At 47.6% G+C, this 23,212-nt stretch overlaps 1 protein-coding gene across 2 annotated transcripts in view; it reads left to right on the top strand.

Moving 5' to 3' along the window:
• Positions 1-23,212, top strand: part of Atg14 (autophagy related protein 14) — a 251,020-nt gene that overhangs the window by 144,402 nt on the left and 83,406 nt on the right. For both annotated transcript variants that reach the window (XM_065425403.2, XM_065425404.1), the window contains exon 9: positions 13,186-13,356. In XM_065425403.2, the coding sequence (XP_065281475.1) occupies positions 13,186-13,356 (171 nt within the window). The remainder of the gene's footprint in view (positions 1-13,185; positions 13,357-23,212) is intronic.

Raw genomic sequence — 23,212 nt, 5'->3', positions numbered from 1 at the left:
AGATACCGGCTCAGCACACCCCATCCGCCTGAAGCCCTACCGAGTGTCATCGTCTGAGCGCAAAGTTGTTGCAGAGCAAGTCAAGGAGATGATGAACAAAGGTGTCGTTCCAGAGTCGTCTAGTCCATGGGCAGCCCCAGTAATCCTGGTCCGAAAAAAAGATGGCTCCTGGAGATTCTGCGTAGATTAGACATCTAAACGCAGTGACGAAGAAGGATGTTTATCCACTACCGCGAATCGATGACGTCATTGATTGCTTACACGCTGCTTCTTACTTCTCAACACTTGATTTGCGATCGGGGTACTGTCAAATACCTATGGACCCTGCCGACAAGGAAAAAACTGCTTTTGTGACTCCAGATGGCCTATTCGAATTTAATGTTATGCCTTTTGGCCTTTGCAATGCTCCTGCCACCTTTGAAAAATTCATGGACACAGTACTATGTGGTCTAAAGTGGGAGATATGTATGTGTTACCTCGATGATGTTGTAATCTTTGGCCGCACGTTTGAAGAACATAACGAATGCCTCAGCCTCGTTCTCCACTGCATTGAGAAAGCTGGACTGGTTCTAAACTCAAAAAAGTGTCGGTTCGGTGAACGTCAAACACTGGTCCTCGGACACTTAGTCGACAAGGATGGCGTCAGACCCGATCCTTGTAAGATTGAAGTGGTGAACTCCTTCAAACTACCGCAGTCAGCACGAAAACTCCGCTCATTCATTGGCCTGTGTTCGTATTTTCGTCGTTTTGTTCCCCGGTTTGCTGACATCGTTTACCCATTGACACGTATTCAACGACAAAATGCATCCTTCAATTGGACACCAGAGTGTGACGCATCATTCTCTCAACTGAAGTTTATACTAACGTCAGCACCTCTCTTGCGTCACTTCGATCCATGTTTCCCGACTGAAGTTCACACTGATGCTAGTGGAATCGGGATAGGAGCGGTGCTTGTACAGCATCACAGTGGCGCAGAACATATTGTCGCATATGCCAGTCGTTGCATGAGCAAATCTGAACGCAATTATACGGTTACGGAACAGGAATGCCTGGCAGCCATTTTCGCTATACAAAAGTTTCGGTGCTATCTATGTTATCACCGAACGTCATTCTTTGTGCTGGCTGGTCGATTTGCGTGATCCCTCTGGTCGCCTCGCACGTTGGGCACTGCACCTCCATAAATACGACTTTGTATTATCGTACAAAAGTACGCTGACGCATACGCGCTGACGCGTACGCTGACACAGACTGCCTCTCTCGGATTCCTCTTGCGACTACCGACTGCGATGCTGAGAATTTTGACGACTGTCTCGCTGCTGTTACTTCTTCGTTCCCTGACGCGGCAGACTTTCAGCGAGAACAACGGAATGATGTTACCCTCGATCTGCTTTTTGTCGCCGCCTGTACTTCTAAAGGCAGCGGTCGCTTTAATTTCTGTGATAAATTGCTCTACAAAACTAATTAATCCGGGCATGGAGCACGTATTCTGCTTGTTGTCCCCGAGAGTCTCCGCTCCGACGTCCTACGCACTATGCATGACGATGTGACAGCTGGTCATTTCGGCTTCGTACAGACGCTGCACCGCACGCAGGAACGCTTTCACTGGCCCAAGATGTACAAAACAACCAAGCGCTATGTTGCTAGATGTGAAACATGCCAACGTCACAAGCGACCGACCACCGCAGTGCCGGGTCCCCTTCGGCCATTGACACCGCCCAGTACGCCATTCGAGCAAGTAGGCATTGACCTTTTGGGTCCATTCCCGTTATCTAACCATTGTATAATTGTCTGCGTAGACCATCTTACACGGTATGCAGAAACTGCAGCCATACCGTCTTCCACCGCTGCTTGCGTGGCGGTCTTCCTGCTGCGTTCTGTGGTCCTTCGTCATGGCCCACCACATGTCATCTACAGCGACCGTGGTCGCCAGTTCACGGCTGATGCCATTGAAGAGTTACTTCATTTGTGTACTTCACGGTTCCGTCATTCCACGCCGTATCATCCACAGACCAATGGCCTCGTGGAAAGGACGAACAGGACGCTGACCAACACGCTTGCCATGTACGTCTCCTCCAATCATAAGAACTGGGATGACGTGCTTCTGTTCATCACTTACGCATACAACACGGTGAAACGCGAACTATAGCCCATTTTATCTCCTGTATGCAAGGTTACCGCGAAGCTCTCTCGACATTTTCTTACCCTTCGTTCTGCACAGTGACGATTCTGTATTGAAGACTTTGTGTCTCGCCGAAGAAGCCCGTCGAATAGCTCGTCTTCGTACTCTGGCCTCGCAAAGTCGGTCGAAAGAGCGATACGATGACCGTCATGTACAAGTATCGTTGGAAAAAGGTGACTTGTTCCTTCTTTGGACACCGCAACGCTAGCGTGGATTGTGCCAAAAGTTCTTGTCACAATATTCAGGCCCATTTGTAGTTGTGGACCGCCTGAGCGAACTCACTTACATCATAGCTCGCCTCCTGTGCAATGGTCGGGGATCAAGCAGAACTCAGCTGACTCATATTGCTCGCCTGAAGCCTTTCTACCCTGCTTGTATATCCTGACTCGCCCCACGGGCTTCGTCTGCTTGCGGGAAATGTAACAAATACGAAAGGCGTGGACAAGAAGGGAGAAGAGAAAGGACGAAGAGAACGAGAAGTTAGAGAGGCCGGGCTGTGCTATGATCACGCTACCATCATCGTCCAATTCTCCTGTAAATAAAACAGTTTCTTCGCACTTCTTCGTAACAATATTCATTATTATCTCTTGAGCAGTCTCGTTCTTTTTGGTCAATCTCGGCCTGCTCTGCTGCAAAACTTTGATCTTCTTCTTGAGCTGTCTTGTCTCCTCTTGAAAGATGTGAAGCATTTCTTTGTAATGCTGCTTTGTAGGCGATTCAACAGCCACATCTTCAACAACTTTGTCAACTTAACATCTCTGTCGGCTTGAGTACTCTGAAGTCTCAGTGGTGGTCACTGTCTTTCAGCTGGAATGATAATTGCAGAGTTTAAAGTTACTGGCTTTACTCGCTGCATTGCGTAAAGCAAACACAAATATGAGAACAGAAAACGCACAAATATAAGACAGAACAGCTTCTCGTATATTGCCCAAATGACACTACTTAACACCTCGTAGTTGCAAGCAACCATTTTAATTAACACAACACAGCAACCAATGACAAAATATAGGGAGTCATCTAATTTCAGCGAATAGCAAATGGCGCGTTTTCCTATTCACGCACGGCACCGGCAATATCAACTGGCACAAGAATGCGTATTCACCGGCTTTTGCAGGTGCTTTGGAAATGTGTCATACATGGTCGGACAACTTCTCAGTCGCAGCCGTATTGTCTGCCTGGTCCTGTCAAAACATTTGGGCGTAAAGTACCTCGAACATATATAATCACTGTCTTTTGGATTCCAGCTTTGCCACCAAACAGCCTGATCCCATGTGCTTCGTACATTTGGGTCCTTGGGAAACCTGCTTGGAAAAAACAATGGCCGTTTAATGTGAAATTGGCGACAGATTGTGAGCTGTCAGCATGCATTGCAACAGGTAGAGAAGTTTTCGTGAAGCTCGAAGTGTGCTACTTACAAGTGAAATGTAATGCCAGCGAACTTTTTAGCTCGATTTGTGCAGCTGTACGCAACACACGGTGTAGCCATTATAACGTCTGGACAGCACCACTCTGACACACCACACTGCGGCTACCGTGATGGAAGTCGTGCTTTCTGCCTATGGCAAGATGGTGGCATACAGCTTCAGCTTAAGGGTGCCCTCTCTGCTCCAGCAAGTTTTAGTTAAACCTCCTTGGTCGTGATCGCAGCGGCGTGCACTGCTCAAAAAGCTGGTTTTGGGAAAGGAGGCTTGCTCACGTGACGGATGCTGCAGTGTTTCTGGCCCAAAATCACTTGCATGTGAAACACGCTTCTGAGCTGCGCTCTAAAAATTAGCGAGCCGCTTCACTACATCACCTTTCGTGCTGCGCACCCTTCACGGCATGCCTTTGCCATGGCACGCCTTCGCCACATTGCCTTGAAGAACAGGGTAGACAAGTGGGAGGAAGAAGGCGCAAGGCCGTTTTGCTATGCTCATATTTGTGACGCGCACCCCACACAGCTTTCCTTCATTGCATCGCATCACTGGCTTCGGGTGCCTCTCCCCCATCTCCTTTCCGCCCTTTTGCCGACTTCGAAGGGTTGGAACGGAGAGGGGCGACGAAGGCTTGCTGTGTGGGGCGCGCAGAACAAAGGCAGATGTGGCGAAACTGCTTGTGGTGTTTTGTTGTTTTTCTTTCCGTAATTCTCACGTACCTTTTCTTTTTGATACAGGCACCCAATAGCCAGACTTAATTGTTACAGTCAATGTCCGATTTCTCAGACACTTTAGGGGCTGCGAGAATGTCCGAAAAAGTTCATGCATGCTTCTTACTTCCTCAAAGGGCTGAAATTACCACAGGCATGTCCGACAAAGCTCTGAAGGCCTGCCAGTACACGTATTAGGCATACTGGTGTTCGTAATCTGACTGTGGACAGCAAGTGCACGCTTCTATAATGAAAAAAAAAAATTTAAGATGAGATTTTACGTGCCAAAACCACTTTCTGATTATGCGGCATGCCATAGTGGAGGGCTCCGGAAATTTTGACCACCTTGGATTCTTTAACGTGCACCTAAATCTAAGCACACAGGTGTTTTTGCATGTTGCCCCCATCGAAATGTGGCCGCCATGGCCGGGAGTTGATCCCACAACTTCGTGCTCAGCAGCCTAACGCCATAGTCACTGAGCAACCACGGCGAGTACGCTTGTATAATTAAAGAAGACATAGTGTGTCCCGTGACAATGGCCCCTTCCCACTCATGGTTTGTTTCACCTCAATGCTTGGCATATGCTTCACCGCGTAACATTGCTATATTGAGGCGAAGCTGACTGAAACTGTATTATGCATCGAGCTGTGCCTTCAAGCTTCGAAGCCCGTGGCAAGGATTACAAAGGCGGAATCGGTGCCATTGCTGGCAGTGGTGAATTCTCTCAATGAAAAACATGGCACCGAACAGCAAGAAGCTTAGTAGCAAACGTCGAAGCAGTTAGGCCTAGCATTGCCGCAGTGGTGGCTTCGGCTGCCAGCGAATCTGCGTGCGAGAACACTCGTTGGAGGCAGTAAGATAATCAAAATGAAGGCGGTGGTGGCTTTGATCAATGCTGTTTCAGACCTGCAGTCATGGCAAAAAGTCAGAAAAATCAGACATCAAAGGGTTCTTGCATCTAAAATTTCAGGCATTCTTGTACATTGACTTTATGGGGTATGTAGTGGGGCTGTGAAGCTGTCCGAATTATTGGGCGTGTTAGAAAAATCTGTCATTGAATGTACAGCCAATAATGAGGCATGGTAGCATCGTAGTAAGTGGTTTATTTTACCATAGAACATGCAGAAAAGTTTGTGATGTAGCAACTGCTCATTGTTACATCTAAGTATTGTTAAAACCAGTAATGCTATAAGTGGGTTTGACTGTACTTTATTTCTGATTAATTAAAATGTTTGAATGTCTGCCCCTCGGCTATTTTTCTGCAACCTGGGTTATGGCATTAATCGGTCACAACAATGTGATTTTTTTTGCACTTCAATATTGTTACAAGTGGTTCGGCTGCACTTTCATGAAAAGATTCTCCACAATCCGAGATCAACTGCAAAGTTTGGTCAAAATCATCCATAATTTTCATGCATAGGGAAAATAGCAATGATTGCCAAGGGTTACTCTCTCTGACCTTGATCTCTCCAACTTTGGTCAGCGTGATGCAAATTGCGGAGGCACACTTCAGCAGAAGTGAAGTGACGTTAGGGACTCTCTTGCAGGAGAGTGTGCAAGCTGGTGCAATGATAAGGTGCATTAAAACATGTGTTGATGCCATTAATCAGAGGTTGCCATGGCTGCAGAATTATGTTTTCACTTTTTGGTGATAATGCAGCTGCACACTAAGTATAGAAACCCTCGGGTAGTGAACTTTCCCTGATCTTTTGCAGTCAAAATTTCAAAATATCTAATCTGGCACAGAAACCTTTAGAGATAAGGGGTGAGAAACATGGAATTGACACCATGGCATGGATACACTTAAATGAATGTTTTGAGATGTCAATAGTTCATGTTAATGAAGGTTCACTGTGAAGAAAAAAAAAGAAAATATATTGGTGCTACTCACGCCCACCCTCTTTGTGGGGCATCAAGACACTGTGTGTCTGAGGGGTACTCGCTTCAAATGAGTTTATTCAGACAATTTCCTGAAACAGGCCAGACAGCACCAGCAAAGTCGCTGAAAGTGAGTGATCTAAATGCAGTCTGTTGCTTGCCAAGTTTGTTTATGCTTTACGTTGCATTTTTAGAGCTAAACCATTAATAAAGCACATATGTATCCCACAAAAGGTATTTGTTTGGGGCAAGCTTTAAAAAAAGTATACATTTTCTTCCTCTGCCCCCATTAGTTCTTATATATATATATATATATATATATATATATATATATATATATATAAAATATGAAGCGCTATGAGCCTTCGAATAGGTTTTTTTTTTATTTATTATGGGGTTTAACGTGCCAAAACCACTTTCTGATTATGAGGCACGTTGAGTGGAGGACTCCGGAAATTTGGACCACCTGGGGTTCTTTAACGTGCACCTAAATCTAAGTACACGGGTGTTTTCGCATTTCGCCCCCATCAAAATGCGGCCGCCGCGGCCGGGATTCGATCCCGCGACCTCGTGCTCAGCAGCCCAACACCATAGCTACTGAGCAACCACGGGGGGTGTCGAATAGAAGATGAAGAAGCACGGGAAATGGGAGACAGGAGAAGGGATGAAGGAAGTGAGAATAAAATGTAGACGAGATGGACGCTGGTTCCACAGCTATGCTTTACGTTTACTGTGTCCTTTAACTAGGAATGCTACGTTATTTTGGCGCAGCCGACAACTGACTCCAACATGTGGGTTGCATTTTTCTTCGAGGAGACCTCCGCAGAGAAGATAATCTTTTTGAGATACCAAGCTCAAGACGAACCAGCGGTGGAACTACCTTGCGAACTCAACTCGGCAGAACTCGTGAACCTGGTTTTAGAGAAGGCTTCCATGGACATTGCTGAACTACGTCGGAAGGTTGCGGTGAAAGTGAACTTGCGTCTGGCGATCTTCAACGAATTAGTTCTTCAACCAATGCGTCGAAAGGACTCTGGATTACTGTCTTCGACAGAAGAGGTGAGCCTCATTTTGAAAGCTCTTCAGCTACAACAAGAACAGATTGCGCAACAAAACCAACTGGTGACATCGCTTATAAGCTCTCTAAACGCTGAGAAGCTGGCAACTAATTTTGTAGAACCTGATGCGTTCGACGGCATGTTGTCAAGCCCGGAGAGTTGGCTTAAATTCTATGAATATGCCGCTGGGAAGAACAAATGGCACTCCAATGAGGACAAGATTACTAACATGCGTAGTTTTTTAAGAGGTATTGCACTGAAGTGGTACGATCTGCACATTATTGAAGATGGTGGCAACTCTTGGAACCAGTGGAAGGAAAAATTCTTGACGACATTTCGAAGCAACCCAGTGCAAAGATGGGACGTCGCACTTAATTTCAAAGTCAAGCAGGGCTCCCCCATCGAGTATTTCTTTGAAAAACGCCGCCTTTTAAAGCTGGCCGAGCCTATGCTTCCTCCTTCTGCCGTATTAGCACTAATAATGCACGGACTGCACGCGGAAGTCCTGAAGCTAGTGCAAGTACACTCACCTAAAGCTATGGACGGGCTCCTGGAGTGCCTTCACGACATACCATCTACTTCAGAAGAAAATATAACCGCTAGCTCCAGCAGTTGCTTCAGACGGACCGGCGCGGATTGGTCAAGCTGTCATCCGCGAGAACCGAGCCGCCTTGCAGGCAGTACAGAGAACTTGGGTTGGCGTGCTCCCAGAGGTCGAGTGAATAACCTCGACAACGACCCTGTCCCCCTACTTTCATATGCTCAAGAGTCTCCGACGATAAAAAACTAATAAACAAGGGGGATCAGTCCGACCCGATGACCACAACTGAGACTGTTTATTTAACTTGCTCTAGCCTACTTCACATTCTGGTCAAAGTGGGAAACAGACATATGATGGCTTTGGTTGATAGCAGTGCTTCTGTGTCTATAATAAATGCCAAGCTGGTAGATGCAAGTCACCTGCATAGTGGAGGAGTACTACGGGTGCAAGGTTACGATGGAAAAGTGACAATGCACAATCAGTGGGCCTCAGTAAACATCGAGTTCCAAGGTCATGAAATAGAGTGAAGTACTGGTGATAGAGGGGGTGACATACGACTTTCTGCTATCCAGACCAGATATAAAGAAACTAAAAATCAACGTATATTGGGACAATGCGGTTTTAGTAGAAGGACTATCAAAGGAAGAGACACAGCAGGATAGAAAAGATAACCTGCGAATTGTCAAGTGCGCGGAGGATATTGCAACGACCTACCCTGAACTGGTATGCATAGGAAGCTATCCACAAGCGATGAAGTCGCACAAGGTGCCTTTCGAACTAACTGGCAAGACCGTCATCTGAAAATCACCTTATAACATGTCAAAAGAACGCAAGATATGGTTGAAGAAAGAATTGCAGGAGATGCTAGACGCCGATATAATCCGGCCTTCGGTGTCACCCTTCACCTCTCCCATAACTATTGCTCCGAAGGAAGACGGAACTTTCAGACTGTGCACAGATTACAGGGTTCTCAATAACCAGACAGAACCTATACCATTCCCCATGCCGAAGATAGACACGATTATAGATGAGACAGGTTGTTGCCAGAGTTTTTCACGCATTGACTTGTGCAAAGGTTTCTGGCAGATCCCGCTAACCAAAGAAACAAAAATGTACACTGCTTTTATCACGCCCTTCGATCTGTACGAGTATAACCGGCTTTCTTTCGGCTGGAAAAACTCACCAGCATGGTTCCAGAAGTATATGAACGAAGTCCTGAAGCCTTTCCTAGGTGTCTTTTGTAACGTGTACATAGACGATATTATCGTCTTCTCCAAAACAGAGGCTCAGCATCAGGAACACCTGTCTCGGGTATTAAATGCTCTGAGCTTGGCACAACTCAAGGTTAATTTAAAGAAAAGTGCATTCTTTCAAAGAAAAGTTGTGTTTCTTGGAAGAGTCTTTGATGGGACTACCAAAAGCACGAAACAAGAGTCCGTCGAGAGAATATCCCAACTGGTGAAACCATATGACGTCCTCTCATCGCGTGTGTTTTTGGGATTAGCAGGACATTTCAGACCTTTCATTAAAGACTTTGCCATAAAAACAAGATGCCTCACGCGCCTAACGCAGAAAGAAGTTCCATTTGAATGGGATGAGGAATGTGAAAGAGTCTACCATGATCTGGTGCACAGAATCTCTGCTGACCCTATTCTACGCATACCAGATATCACGTTACCCTTTGAACTGAATACCGACGCCTCACATTATGGAACAAGTGCAGTCTTGTACCAGAAATGTCCAGAAGCATCCGGCCGAGAAAAGCGACATGTAGTAGGCTACTACAGCTACACCCTCAAGCCACCTGAAGTCAATTACACCACTACTGAAAAGGAAGCTCTTGCTGTCCTTAAAGCAATTCAGTACTTCTGTACGTACCTAGAAGGTGCGAAGTTTACTTTGTTCACGAATCACCAGGCACTCACTCATCTCTTGATAATGACCCAACCTAAGGGACGTATCGCCAGATGGGTGAACTACTTGCAGCAGTTTGATTTCACCATCTCCCACAGAGCTGGACCCCTTTTGACTGATGCAGATGCATTGTCTAGACTTATGATACAGGCTAGCAAAGAACAATCTGAAAAAATCAATGAAATTAAATTGTGGGATGGCACTGAGCAATTGATTTTTATGGAAGGTCGCTATCAAGTCCCGCCAACGCTGGTTTCCAGGGTGCTTTATTTGTACCACGATAGCCCAGAATCTGGAGGACACGACGGATTTTGGCGCACCTGCAACAAGCTAGTCAAGGGATTTACGTGGCCTCACATGAAAGAAGACGTCAATCAATACGTTCATTCATGCCATGTTTGTCAAGTCAACAAAGTGAAATATAAGCAGCCTACGGACGCCATGATAATACCTTATAAGTTATATCAGGGTGTCTACCAACTGGGAAAACCGGGAATTCTCAGGGAATTTGAACAGTCTGGAAAAACTCAGGGAAAACTCAGGGAATTTGTGCTTCCATCAGGGAAAATTAGCTGTAACTTTATTGAAAGGGAACGAAAGTCGTGTTAATGCTAGCTCCAGTAACAGAGGAATCGCAACGAATCATTATTGACGCCGTGTCATCGGCACGATGTATTGCCAGAGTAGTTAACGACCGATTTTCTAGACGCCCGATTTTTCGGACATGCCCGATAATTTGCACGGTTTTGCGGCACCACCACGTACTCCATATAGTCAATGTATATTGCCCCGACTGCAGGTCTGAAATGGCATTAGTCAAAGCCGCCACCACCGCTATTTTGATTACCTCGCCGCCTCGAACCGGCACTCTCGCAGGCAAATCCGCAAATCCGTAACCACCACCGCGGCAACGTCAGGCCTAGCTGCTTCTATGTTCGCTATTAAGCTTCTTGCCGTGCGGTACCGTGTTTTTCATTGAAAGAATTCGCCGCTATCACCAATGGCACCGACTCCGCCTTTGTAATCCTAGCGATTGGCTTTGAAGCTCGCAGAGCACAGCGCGTTGCGTAATAGCGCGTTGCGTAATGCCAGTCTGCGAAAGTTAGCTTCGCCTCGGTACACTAGTGTTAGGCGGTGAAGCATAACAAGCGTGGGAAGGGGGCAATTGTCGCGGGACACAGTATACATTACTTAATTACACATGCGTGCACGTCGTCTTCTGTCACAGTACAAGCCCTGATATGCCTAAAAAGCGTACTGGCAGGCCTTCAGAGCTTTTTGAGACGTGCCTGTGGTAATTTTAGCCCTTAAAGGCAGTTAAAGACATGCATTAATTTTTTTCAGACTGCCCGTTTTTTTCAATTTTTTTTTTGCGGCCCCTCGGAAGTCCAAGAAATCAAATGTTGACTGTACAACTGACCAAGAGGATGCTTCAGATGATCCATGTGGTGAAAGCGTGGTAGAAGGAGGATGAGAACAGAAAGGACCGATGCACTGAGGAATTAACGAGAAAGGAAGGGTGCCGCCACCTTTTTGAAGGAGCTTGAGCTAAAAAAACTAAGTGATGGCTGATGCTGAGACACAGATGTCCCTCATCCAAACCAAAATAAATTGTTTACGCAGTGAAACCCAACACTGAGATGTTGTGTACGGGCTGAGAGTATGTCAGGACAGTTGAGGTTGACTTCCCAGTTGCTGAGAGAGAACCTTAGTTGTGACAAAGTTCAGGACCTCATACAGATGAGCTTACTATCAGTTGATAGAAATAGCTGATATTAAAAAAAATATTTACTTATGTATGCATCTCCTTTTCATTCGTATTTGAAAATGTTCGACTCAATTTGGAATGGGCTTTACCATTTCTTTTGCTGTGCATTTTACTAACACCTTCCTTCTGTTTTCTTTTTAAATAAAATATATATTACTCCTTACTATTCAAACTGGATTAAGTCATTTTTTTGTTTCAGCATGCTTACTAGAGAGTGACAGCATCGAGCAACGTGGTGTCAGCCTGTCTTGACATAAAACAAAGATCTGACTCATTCAGGGAATTTCGCAAAGGTGCTCAGGGAAAACCTGGAAAACTCAGGGAATTTGGAAATGTCAACTTGGTAGACACCCTGTTATATATGTTATATAAGTCATATAAGTTATACACCTGGGTTTTGCCGAGCTAAATAAGAAATGAGAAGGAGTCCGAAAAACGTAAGCTTTTCTTCCGGCTATAGATGAGTGCACTAGGATGGTCGCGGCACGAGCAGGAAAAGAAGATGCGAATGGTGTCATCGCCCTCCTCCAACGGGATATGTTTAGGACAACCAGGACGATCGTATGTGACAACGGTCCAGCGTTCAAGAGTGAAAAACTTGCAGGATGGGCTCGAGACCACAATATATCAATCAAATTCTGTGCGCCATACCATCCCGCGGTGAATGGGCTTGCAGAGCGTGCTATACGAGATTTGAAACAATACATCAGGATGTACGATAGTTTCCCTGGTGGACGGAAATGCTCTTTAGAAGCAGCTGTAAGACATCACAATCGCTCCTACACCAGTGGCTTGGGGTGCAGCCCGCAGTTCACTGAGAAAGGAATATTGAAAACTGTGTGGTACATTGGTGAACGGGGCTCAGTTGAATGTGCTTCGATTGGAAACGTTTTCAAGTATTACCCCAGGAGGGGTTAGCAAAAGAAACCTGGAAGGGTGAAGCGGTATGAGCCTTTGAATAGAAGATTAAGCGCGGGAACCGGGAGAAGAGAAGAAGGAAGTGAGAATAAAATGTAGACGAGATGGACGCTAGTTCCACAGCAATGCTTTACGTCTACTGTGTCCTTTAACTAGGAACGCTACAACTTGAGGCGCTTATTTACTCTACATTTGGTACAAGTGAAGTGTTATGCTGCCTCTTCTGTTCTAGCTAACTTCCTTTCCTTGGACGTGTTTTTCACTGCTCCGATGTATCCTGCTACCAACTAGTAAGCAATCTGCTGCTAAGTTTAGCAGCAATGTCCTTTATGACAAAGGTAATTGGACTCAGCATGAGGGCTTAGTTGCTATGAAGTTGTGCAACTGAACTCGATGTTGAGGGTTTGATTTCTGCCACATTTCGATGGCAGTGAAATGCAAAAGACGCTGGTGTGCCGAGATTTATATGCATGTTAAAGCACCTCGGGGGCAGTATACTGTTGGAGTTCACCTAGTGCACTGTCCATGTTGCCCGCTGCTGGAGTGCAGCTGAACAAGCTTGAAGGAGACAAGAGCCTCCAGCCTGTCTTCTCTCCCATATAGGTCTAGCCACTCGGCAGCAGCTGAAATGGAGAGTCCACTAGGTAGACTCTCCTCCAAAATACTCCCCAGGGGGTCAATATTTTCTCACTACAGTAGGCCTCATAGTCAAATAGTCGTTTTGGCACGTAAAACCCCAGAATTTAATTTTAATGTTAAAGGCATTTGGGTCAAGTTAAAGGCATTTGGCTTGCTCCCTGCAGCCAGTTTGGTGCACGAGACGAGAATGAAGACGACTTCCGCAACCTGGTGGCACGGCTCAACAGCAACGTGTTGCATCTGTGCGCATCCCAGGGCCTGGAACCACCCCTGCTCCGACCCAGGACTACACTGCGCAACCTCGCACTTCTGGTGCAGCATCAAGGCAACATCAGGTATGCATAATGCATTGTAGAAAATTTCAACTCTCCCACATTCCCTGATCTCTAAAGGTGCCCTTAAATACTTTTGCGGCACGATCCTGCAAATCCAACAAGTATTTCTTGGTTGTATGACAATCCTGTGCCAGAGAGAAGGAAACAGTTTCTCCTCATGCCTTTACCATTTATTTATTAAAGCAAAGCTTTCTTCGTCTGCTGTCTCTTAAATCGGTCGGTTTATCTATCTGTCGGTCAGTCGCCAGTCGGGTTCTTGCCAAGTAGACTCCTGCTACTTGAAGAATTTGGGGGAAGGTTCATTACCCGGGGAAGAAAAGTTGACATATTTTTGTAAAAATCGAAATTTCATAGCACTATGTAGAGTGTGGCGGTATGGAGCAGAGGCAAAAACCATGCTTCTAATCTGAAGGTTGTAAGTACAAATCCTTGTCCAGTCAACTACATTTTCAGACTTGTAGTGGCGTGTGACACCGGCAAAAAAACAATTGCGAAGAGCCCGTGGTGGTTCTTACTAGTCCAGGTGCAACCAAATTAGGAAGGCCCACTAAGCTTCAACAAAGACAATCCCTCATGAGAACAGGAATTGGCCTCCCTTGTGCAGTATTCAGCCACTACCTCCCTCACGACTCTTGCAATTAACCCATGGCCCTCAGTCCCTAGCGACTGCGGGAGCACCTGGCCAAGACGTCGGTCAGACCTGTGAGGCAGCAGAGGGTGCTAAGAATCTTTAGATCCAGACAGGCCACCACCGGAAACTGATCTTGGCAACGTTTAACATGCAAATTCTCTGGAGTGAGGCTAGGATAGCAGGGTTCTTTGAGAAATTATCAGTCATTGCCTGGGAAGATATTGGCCTTAGTGATGTTAGAAGAACTGGTGAGGCATGTATAGTGCTGTCTAATAGCCATGTCTTCTGCTACAGAGTTATTCCAGATAAGAGAATACAGGGTAAAACTTCTAATTCATGAACACATAGGGGGCAACATTGATGAACCATGGCATTTTTGAGAGGTTAGCAGTCGTAATGAAACTAAATGGGAGATATAGATTAAAGGTAGCACAAGCCTACACTCTAACTTCCAGTCACAATGATGAAGAAATAGAACAGTTTTATGAAGGAACACTAGGAACACTAGAGGAGAGATGTTGGTAGAATTCGCAGAAAGGAATAGGCACCGAATAATGAATACTTTCTTCAGGAAGCGCAGTAACGGTAAGTGGACCTGGAAAAGCCCTAATGGAGAAACAAGAAATGACATAGATTTCATAATTTCTGCCAATTCCAGCATAGTGCAAGATGCAGAAGTGTTTGGCAGAGTAAATGACGGTTATCATAGGTTAGTGAGGTCTAGGATCACTCTCAGTTTGAGTAAAGAAAGGGCAAAATTATTCAAGAAAGAACTGGACAACCTAGATGTAGTTAGGCTATAAGCAGGTGAATCAAGGCTGCTGCTTGCAAACAAATATGCAGCTTTTTGAACAGGAAGATGGAGGCAACATGGAGGTAGTGAATGAAACAGTAACTAGGCTGATTTCAGAAGCAGCAATTGAAGTGGGAGGTAAGGCACCTAGGCAGCCAGTTGGCAAGCTGCCCAAATAACAGAGGACCTAATAAAGCAACGACAAAGCATGAAAGTCTGTAATCAAGAGATCAGATAGGATTCACGGAACTGTCTAAACTGATCAAGAACAACAAAGTAAGGGATAGTGGAAATTTATAATATGGGAAAGATTGAGAAAGCAGTAAGAAATCGCGTGAAATCATTGAGAAGCAGGAAATCAGTGAGAAAAAACTTGGCATAGGACAAGGCAAGGTGTAATGCACTGGAAGATAACCAGGTAATGTCATCAGGGTAATGTCATCAATAATTTCGATGATATACTAAAAGCAGGAGAAGAATTCTATACTGACCCTCCCGTTGGGCTGACTGCATCAGCAGGTGTTTGGTGTGTTGCTACACCACGTACCCCAGCACACGAGGGTTGGACCCTCTCGCGTCTAACCGTTTGCAGTTCAGGGGCGCGATTGGAGATGGATGGATATTGTTTTTTTTGGCGCAAGGGCCAGAAATGGCCAAAGAGCGCCATGATGAGCGCGATTGGAGATATTTTGTTCGATACGCGTTCTGTTCACTTGCTGCAACGTCACAAAGTTGCAGTATGCAAAATTTGTGACAGCGGGGCGGAGAGAGCAGCCAATCAGGAAGCGGTCACCTCCCCGGAAGTTTACCTCTGTCGTTTGTCGTCTGCTTGCAAACAGTATACTACAAAGCCAAATGTTTCTCGTCTTCCAATTGAATGAAATCTTTGTCTAAAAAAATGTATTTTTCCTTCTCAAGCCCAAACACGTTTTCAAATAGCAGTACGTGTGACTACTGCAATTTATAACTATTAGGTTCTTTGCGTCGTCCCTAGGTGGTGTCGCGCACAGCGAGAAGGAAAAAAAAAAAAAAAGACGGGAAGAGTGGCGCCCTTTTCAAGAGGCAGCGACAACATCCCAGAGGCTCGCTGACGCCGATGATGTTGTCAATTTCTCTGTACAACCAACGAATTATTTGTTTCGAGAAACAAAAACGACGCCGGAATTCACTTTCTGCCATTTCTTCAAACGCGTTTCGCACCGCCACCCGCTCTCCTGCTTCCTCCGTGCGCCAGCACAACAACCTGTTTCCAACGGAAGCGCCATTTTCTAGAATTAAACTATGCATTGGATTCAAACGTGCCATTCCGCAGCCGAAAAGGCCGCCTGTTGGATCCAATCCAATCCACCAGACGCGCCATGCGAAGCCGTGTGATCGCTCCAAACTTCTCAACTCCCGTCGCGTTTGGACGAAATGCTCGGTGGGCGGATGATTGACAGGGGCGTGTCGTCATTTTGACGTCACCAAAAACGGGGCGGCGCCCCGCGGCTGGCGACGTCGGCGCGGAGTAGGCCAATCGTGCGCGCCGGTAACCGAACGAACGCGCCGAACAACCATCTCCGATCGCACCCCAGCTGTGTCTGGGGAACAGGGGATTCCGGGGGTTGAGCTGATGCCGGGTGTTTGGACTGTTAAGGCCTCCTCGTGGAGGCAACATACCATTTTGGCCCTATGCTTCACGTAGACGGCACCTCTGAACTGACCCATCTGGAGGAAATCGGCAGTCGCCTTTTCCTATCCCCTTCTTTAATCTTTTTTTCTTTCTCTTCGACTTTTCCATGTTTCCTTTCTTCTATTTTCTTGCTGTAGCTTCCGTCTTCTGGCCAGCAAGGGTTAACCATGTGTAATGTATCCAGCTTTGGGTTATAGGTTGTAGTGTCACGTGGTAGTGACGGTTAAGAAGGCAGCAAAACTGTGGTTAACGAAATGAGCGTGTTATTGGGCTAACTTGTGCCCTCAAAAACGGGCTACACTCAAAGAACAGCGGTAGGGGCGAACACACTCGGCTATCGTCGAAAATCTGATAAGCGGGTCAAGTGCATCGGCTTTTATACAATAGTCGTCGAATGTTCTAGGCTAACCACGTGTTTTCCACAAAGTTGTACACCATTCGCGTCACGTGGTGAAATCAGATAACACAGGGTTCGGCGACAACAGACAGTGGATAAAAGCATCAACAACATTCCAGAAACTTCCGGTACATACAGTAGGCACACACGCCAAGTAGGCAGTACAATAGGCACGCATGCCAAGGAATCTGCGCACTGCTTTTTTGTTGATGGGTTGCGGGAACTGTGCGATGGCAGCAGTCTTTTGCGTGTCTGGGTGGACACCACATTTGCTGATTACGTGGCCTAGGAACAGAAGCTCATCGTAAGTGAAGTGGCACTTTTCCGACTTCAGAGTGAGCCCTGGTGACTTGATGGCCTCTAATACTGTCGCAAGCCACCTGAGGTGATCGTTGAAATTTCCGGTGAAGATGACGACGTCATCCAAATAAACGAGTCAGGTCTTCCACTTCAATCCTGCTAAAACCATGTTCATCACACGCTGGAATGTTGCAGGCACCGAGCACAGTCCAAATGGCATAACCTTGAACTCGTAGAGGCCGTCTGGGGTGATGGCCATTTTTTCGCGATCTCTTTCGTCGACTTCTATTTGCCAATAGCCAGACTTGACGTCCATCGACGAGAAGTATGTAGCATTGCAGAGCCGATCCAATGTGTCGTCTGTTTGTGAAAGGGGGTATACGTGATCTTGTTCAGACGGCGATAATCGACGCAGAAACGTAGGGTTCCGTTCTTTTTCTTCACTAAGACTACAGGAGATGCCGACGGGCTTTTGGATGGCTGGATGATGTCGTCGCACAGCATTTCATCGACTTGGTGCCTTATAGCTTCACGTTCTCACGTCGAAGCTCGGTAAGGGCTCTGGTGGAGAGGTCGAGTGCACTCTTCGGTTATTATGCGATGCTTTGCAACTGGGGTTCGTCGAATCCTTGATGACGTCGAAAAGCACTGTTTGTATCGTTGAAGCAGACTTCTGAGCTGTTGCTGCTTAATCATGGGTAGAATTGGATTTATGTCGAAGTCTGGCTCAGGAACTATGGTTGTCGGGGTAGATGCGGCGGAATCCGAGAGAACAAAGGCATTGCTGGTTTCCACAATTTCCTCGATGTACGCGATTGTTGTGCCCTTGTTGATGTGCTTGAACTCTTGGCTGAAGTTGGTTAGCATAACTTCCGCTTTCCCTCCATGGAGTCGAGCAATCCCTCTTGCGACGCAAATTTCACGGTCGAGCATTAGATGAATAAGGGGAAAATCAGACATCCACCCGTTCGTAGCAATTGCTACAAAGGAAACCTATATGGGTTTCCTTTGTCCTGGTCCGAGTTCGTCCTGGTCTGGGTTCGAGTCCCAGACCAGGACGAATTTTTCTTCAACTACAGTAGAATCTCGTGATACGAATCTCAAGGGGTGGCGAAAATATTCGTATCACCCGAAATTTCGTATCACCAAAAACGAGCGAAATCCGTCCCGAAACCATGAAACACGCACAAAAAAACATTTATTTACGTGCAAAAAAGTCACGGATGTCCTTCTGCGTCTTCTTCTCTGCGAGGTCGGCCAGCAGAGAATTCTGGAAGCTGAAAAACTGGGCGGTAGTGCTCTCGCGCACAGTCTCGGACGTCACAGCACGCCGCAGAATATCGAGAGCGTGCATAGTCTCGGCTGCCGACGGTGGTTGATCGTCACCATTTTCGCACTCGTCTTCTTCATCGTCACTGGTCGAAATTCGAGGCTGTGATGATACATCCTCCACGATGTCGTCCACTGTGCGCAAACCACAGGTGACGAGATCGTCGTCCGCGGTGACGAAATCGTCGGCACTGCAGTCGACGCCAAGCTCGCTCCAGACATCAACTGGAATTGGGTCTGGCACTTGCGAGGTGGTAGCCACTGCGGATTTAAAAATCCCACACTTTGCGAAACAATTCGCGATGGTTGCAGGGGAGACGCGCTCCCAGGCCACTGCAATAAAATGCATAGCGTCCAAAAGACTGATCTGCATATTTGGGTCCTTACGGTCCATCTTCGCAAGGAGGCGGCGCACCAACAAACCTTTAAAGTGGTGCTTCACGTTTCTAATAATGCCAGCATCCAGTGGCTGCAAATGACTAGTGGCGTTCGGGGGCAGGAATACCACTTTGATGCTCTGTAACGTCATGTGCTTTGGATGCGCCGCACACTGGTCCAGAAGCAAAACAATCTTTCTGTTTTTGCATGACATCCTACGGTCCAAGTATGTCACGAACTCCACGAACAGAGCCGACGTCATCCACGCCTTTTTATTGGCTCTATATGTGCAGGGCAAACGACCGGCTGCCTTGAAACATCGGGGCTTTTGGTATTTTCCAATGACGGTCAGTTTCATTTTTTCTGACCCGTCAGCGTTGCAGCAAAACAAAACTGTCACACGCTGCCTACTTTTCTGTCCTCCCTGGCAGGCTTCGCCCTTGAAGCAGAGACTCTTTTCCGGCTGAAGGTTGTAGAACAGCCCTGCCTCGTCAATGTTAAAAACATCGCGAGCGTCATATCCCGCGATGAAAGACGGCAGCGTGGTTGCCATCCAATCTTCAACGACGGAGTCGTCAACCTTTTTCCCTTCGCCGCAAACGGTTTTGTAGGAGAGGTCATGCCGTGCCTTAAATCGGTGAATCCAACCACCAGAGGCCTGAAAATTTTCAATTCCAAGCGTGAGTGCGATGTCCGCAGCCTTTTCACGCAGAACTTTTCCGTCAACGTTGACGCCGGCCGCGGTGACCTCTTTAAACCATGTTAGGAGAACTTCTTCTAACTTTACATGGTGAGCCGTCTTCGCTTCTTTGGAGTTTACGCCAAAGTGCTGCACATTCTGCATAATTTGGTCGCGCTGACCGACGATGGTAGACAGCGTAGAAATAGGCAGGCCTAATTCCTTGGCCATGTCAATGCGCCTTTTCTTGGGCTCTTCGTCCACCTTCTTCAAAATATCCAGTTTGTCCTTCAAGGACAGCGCCTTCCGCTTTCGCGACATCGTACTGTTTGCAGTACCTTTCGGGCTGACGCGATCAATGCTCACAAAACGACACGCTGCACTTCCGTAGTCGTCGCGCACGAGGAAACAAAGAAGCGGGAGCTGCTGCTGGCGTGCCGATCTGCTTGCTGGCTGTAGCTGAAACACCGGCGGACCGGGCGCGCAGGGCCGCGAGAAATGTGGAGAGGACAAATCGCGCTCGACCGGTTGGGTTGGCTGGTTCGCAGGGCGAACGGACCAATAAGCAGCGGCGCTAGCCTCCGGCAACAACAAACTAAAAAGAAAAAGACGAAGAGGCCGCCTCCAAAAACTAGAGAGAGAGAAAGCTTCCCTTGCATCGTTACCCTCCCTGCTGCCGCGGAATCCCAAACTGGCACTGACGCACGCTGCGCCGTTTTTTTTTTTTTTTTCCGTTGGCGGCGGCTCGACGGTTGCGGTACCGAAGTTCGTATCACCCGGCGCGACGTGGAAAAGTGTTCGGAACATCCGAATTTCGGCCCATTGTACACAATGCTTTTGGGCGGGGGAATTTTGCGAATTCGTATCACACCGAATTTCGTATCAGCCGGGTTCGTATCACCGAGATTCTACTGTATGAGGTTTTTCTTTCGAGAAACCCGTATGGGTTTCCTTTGTAGCAATTGCTACGAACGGGTGGATGTCTTATTTTCCCTTTATTCATTACTTCTCTCCACCTTGCGGGTTTCTGCAGAACTACTACGTCGAGCAATAGATGTTGGTCGCCCTCGATGACACCATCTACGTCAGCAGGTGTTTCGGTGCCGACTGAAATAACAATGCTCGAGCGAGGTGGGATGCTCATTTCATCTTCGAGCACACTCAAGGCGCGGTGACTAGGAAGGCTCTCCGGCGGTATCGCATGATCTTCCGACAGCGTTATTGACTTCGACTTCAGGTCGATGATTTCGCCATGTTGGTTCAGGAAGTCCATGCCGAGAATGACGTCTCGTGAACACTGTTGGAGGATAACGAAGGTGGCAGGGTAAGTCCAGTCGTGAATGGTAATTCTTGCCGTGCACATTCCAGTCGGTGTTATGAGGTGTCCTCCAGCGGTCGGAATTTGAGGGCCTTCCCACACAGTCTTAACTTTCTTGAACTGGGCGGCGATGTGTCCACTCATGACGGAGTAATCAGCCCCTGTGTCGACTAAGGCGGTGACTGCTTGGCCGTCGAGAAGCACGTCGAGGTCGGTGGTTCTTTGTCTTGCATTACAATTCGGTCTTGGCATCAGATCAAGGCTGCGTCGCGTTGACCTGTGGCTGGTATGTGACGTCGTCAGGTCGTCTTTCGTCGTCGTATTCTTTGCTTCCAGACTTCGTCCGGATGGTGGCGTGTCGTTATGTCGTCGAGGTAGTTTTTTCGGCAGCGGAGGATCTTCCTCAGTTCAACAAACAGCCACCGCACCTCCGTCGGTTGCTGCTTTTAGTTTTCCAGATATAGGCTCGCTGACCTGCTCCGGGCTGGACCAGTGGCGCTGCGGCGACAGGTAGCAGCCTGGTGATGGCGAACGCGACGGTTGTCGAGAGCTCTGCTGAGTAGCGGCGAGGTAGTCGGCGATATCGCGAGGGCGTTCACCTTGCTGCGGGCGCGGAGCGTTGACGGCAAACCCTCACAGTCCCATCGCCCGGTATGGGTGCCGTCGGTAGACGTGACCCGCTTCCCCGCAGTGGTAGCAGAGCGGGCGGTGGTCAGGAGCGCACCAAACATCTGTCTTCCTCAGGTAGCTGCGCTGGGCGACGGGTGGGCGTGCTGGCGGTGGTGGCGGTGGTCGACGAAATTGCGGCGTTATGGGGCCCTGGCGCGGTCGTGGAGGGGGACCTTGACGGCGGGCGACGGTGGCGTAGGTCATCGCTTCTGGCGGGGGCTGCGATGATTGTGACTGCACCTCGGGGACTCCGAGTGATCGCTGGACTTCTTCTTTGATAATTTCGGCAATTGAGGCCACTTGAGATTGCGATGAAGGGAAGATCTGAAGCTCCCCTCGTACGACTGCCGTGTTGGTCTCGTGCAGGTCTTCGGTGGCCAGTGATTGAACTCTGGCGTAGCTTGTTGGCTTGGTACGGCGGTCGAATTGCCGGTTCCGCATTTCCAGTGTCTTCTCGATGCTCGTCGCCTCACGAATCAACTCGTCGACGGTCTTCGGTGGGCTTCTTATCATTCTGGTGAAAAGTTCCTCCTTTACACCACGCATTAGTAGGCGGAATTTCTTCTCCACGAACGTTTCTGGGTCGGTGTGGCAGAACAGACGGCTCATTTCCTCAGAGAAGATTGTGATCTTCTCATTCGGCAGCTGCGCTCTGGTCTCCAGTAGAGCTTGATCTCACTTTTTTCGCACGACACTTGTAAATGTTTGCAGGAAGCCGCTTCGGAACAGGTCCCACGTCGTCAAGGTGGCTTCTCGATTCTCGAACCATGTCATGGTGATTACGTCATCAAGATGGCTTCTCGATTCTCGAACCACGTCTTAGCGGCGTCCTCCAATGCGAAATAGACATGTCGCAGCTTGTCGTCACTCTCCCAGCTGTTAAACGTAGCGATCCTCTCATCCTCTCGATCATCCTCTCTCATCCTCGATCCTCTCCAGCCAGCTTTCCGGGTCCTCAAATGTGGAACCGAGGAACGTCGGTGGTTCTCTGGGCTGCTGAAGAATTATTGGGGCCGCTGCGGCTGCCATTAAGGTCGTTTCTGGACGACCTTCTTGGACTGTCTTCTTGGTCGTATCTGGTAGAAGACCGTGTTCCGGGGGCAGCTGCTGTAGCTGGCGGCTTGCTCAATGTTCCAGGACAACGTTGGTGTTGTCTTTTCGGTTCGGGCTTGGATTACAGCTTGTCGAGCGTGTCCGGTGCATGAACGTAAAGCACCTCCACCAGATATCACGTGGTAGTGACGGTTAAGAGGGCAGCAAAACTGTGGTTAACGAAACAAGCATTTTATTGGGCGAACTTGTGCCCTCAAAAACAGGCTACACTCAAAGAACAACGGTAGCGGCGAACACACTCAGCGATCGTCGAAAATTTGATCAGCGGGTCAAGCGCATTGGTTTTTATACAACAGTTGTCGAATGTTCCAGACTAATCACTGGGACCCGCGTGTCTTCCACAAAGTTGTACACCATTCGCGTCACATGATGAAATCAGATAACACAGGGTTCGGCAACAACAGACAGTGGATGGAAGCATCGACAACATTCCAGAAACTTCCGATACATGCAGGCGCGTCCTGCGCAGTGCAATAACATTTGTTAGGCGGCGAAACGTGATCGCCCAATAAAAATAGGCAAGTGCACGTGTCAATAGTAGCTATGTACAGCTGGCCTTTGAGTTTCCTTAGTGTCT

Source organism: Dermacentor albipictus, chromosome 7, assembly GCF_038994185.2.
Source record: "Dermacentor albipictus isolate Rhodes 1998 colony chromosome 7, USDA_Dalb.pri_finalv2, whole genome shotgun sequence".
Lineage (NCBI taxonomy): Eukaryota > Metazoa > Arthropoda > Arachnida > Ixodida > Ixodidae > Dermacentor > Dermacentor albipictus.
This window is presented reverse-complemented; position numbering and strand designations above follow the sequence as displayed.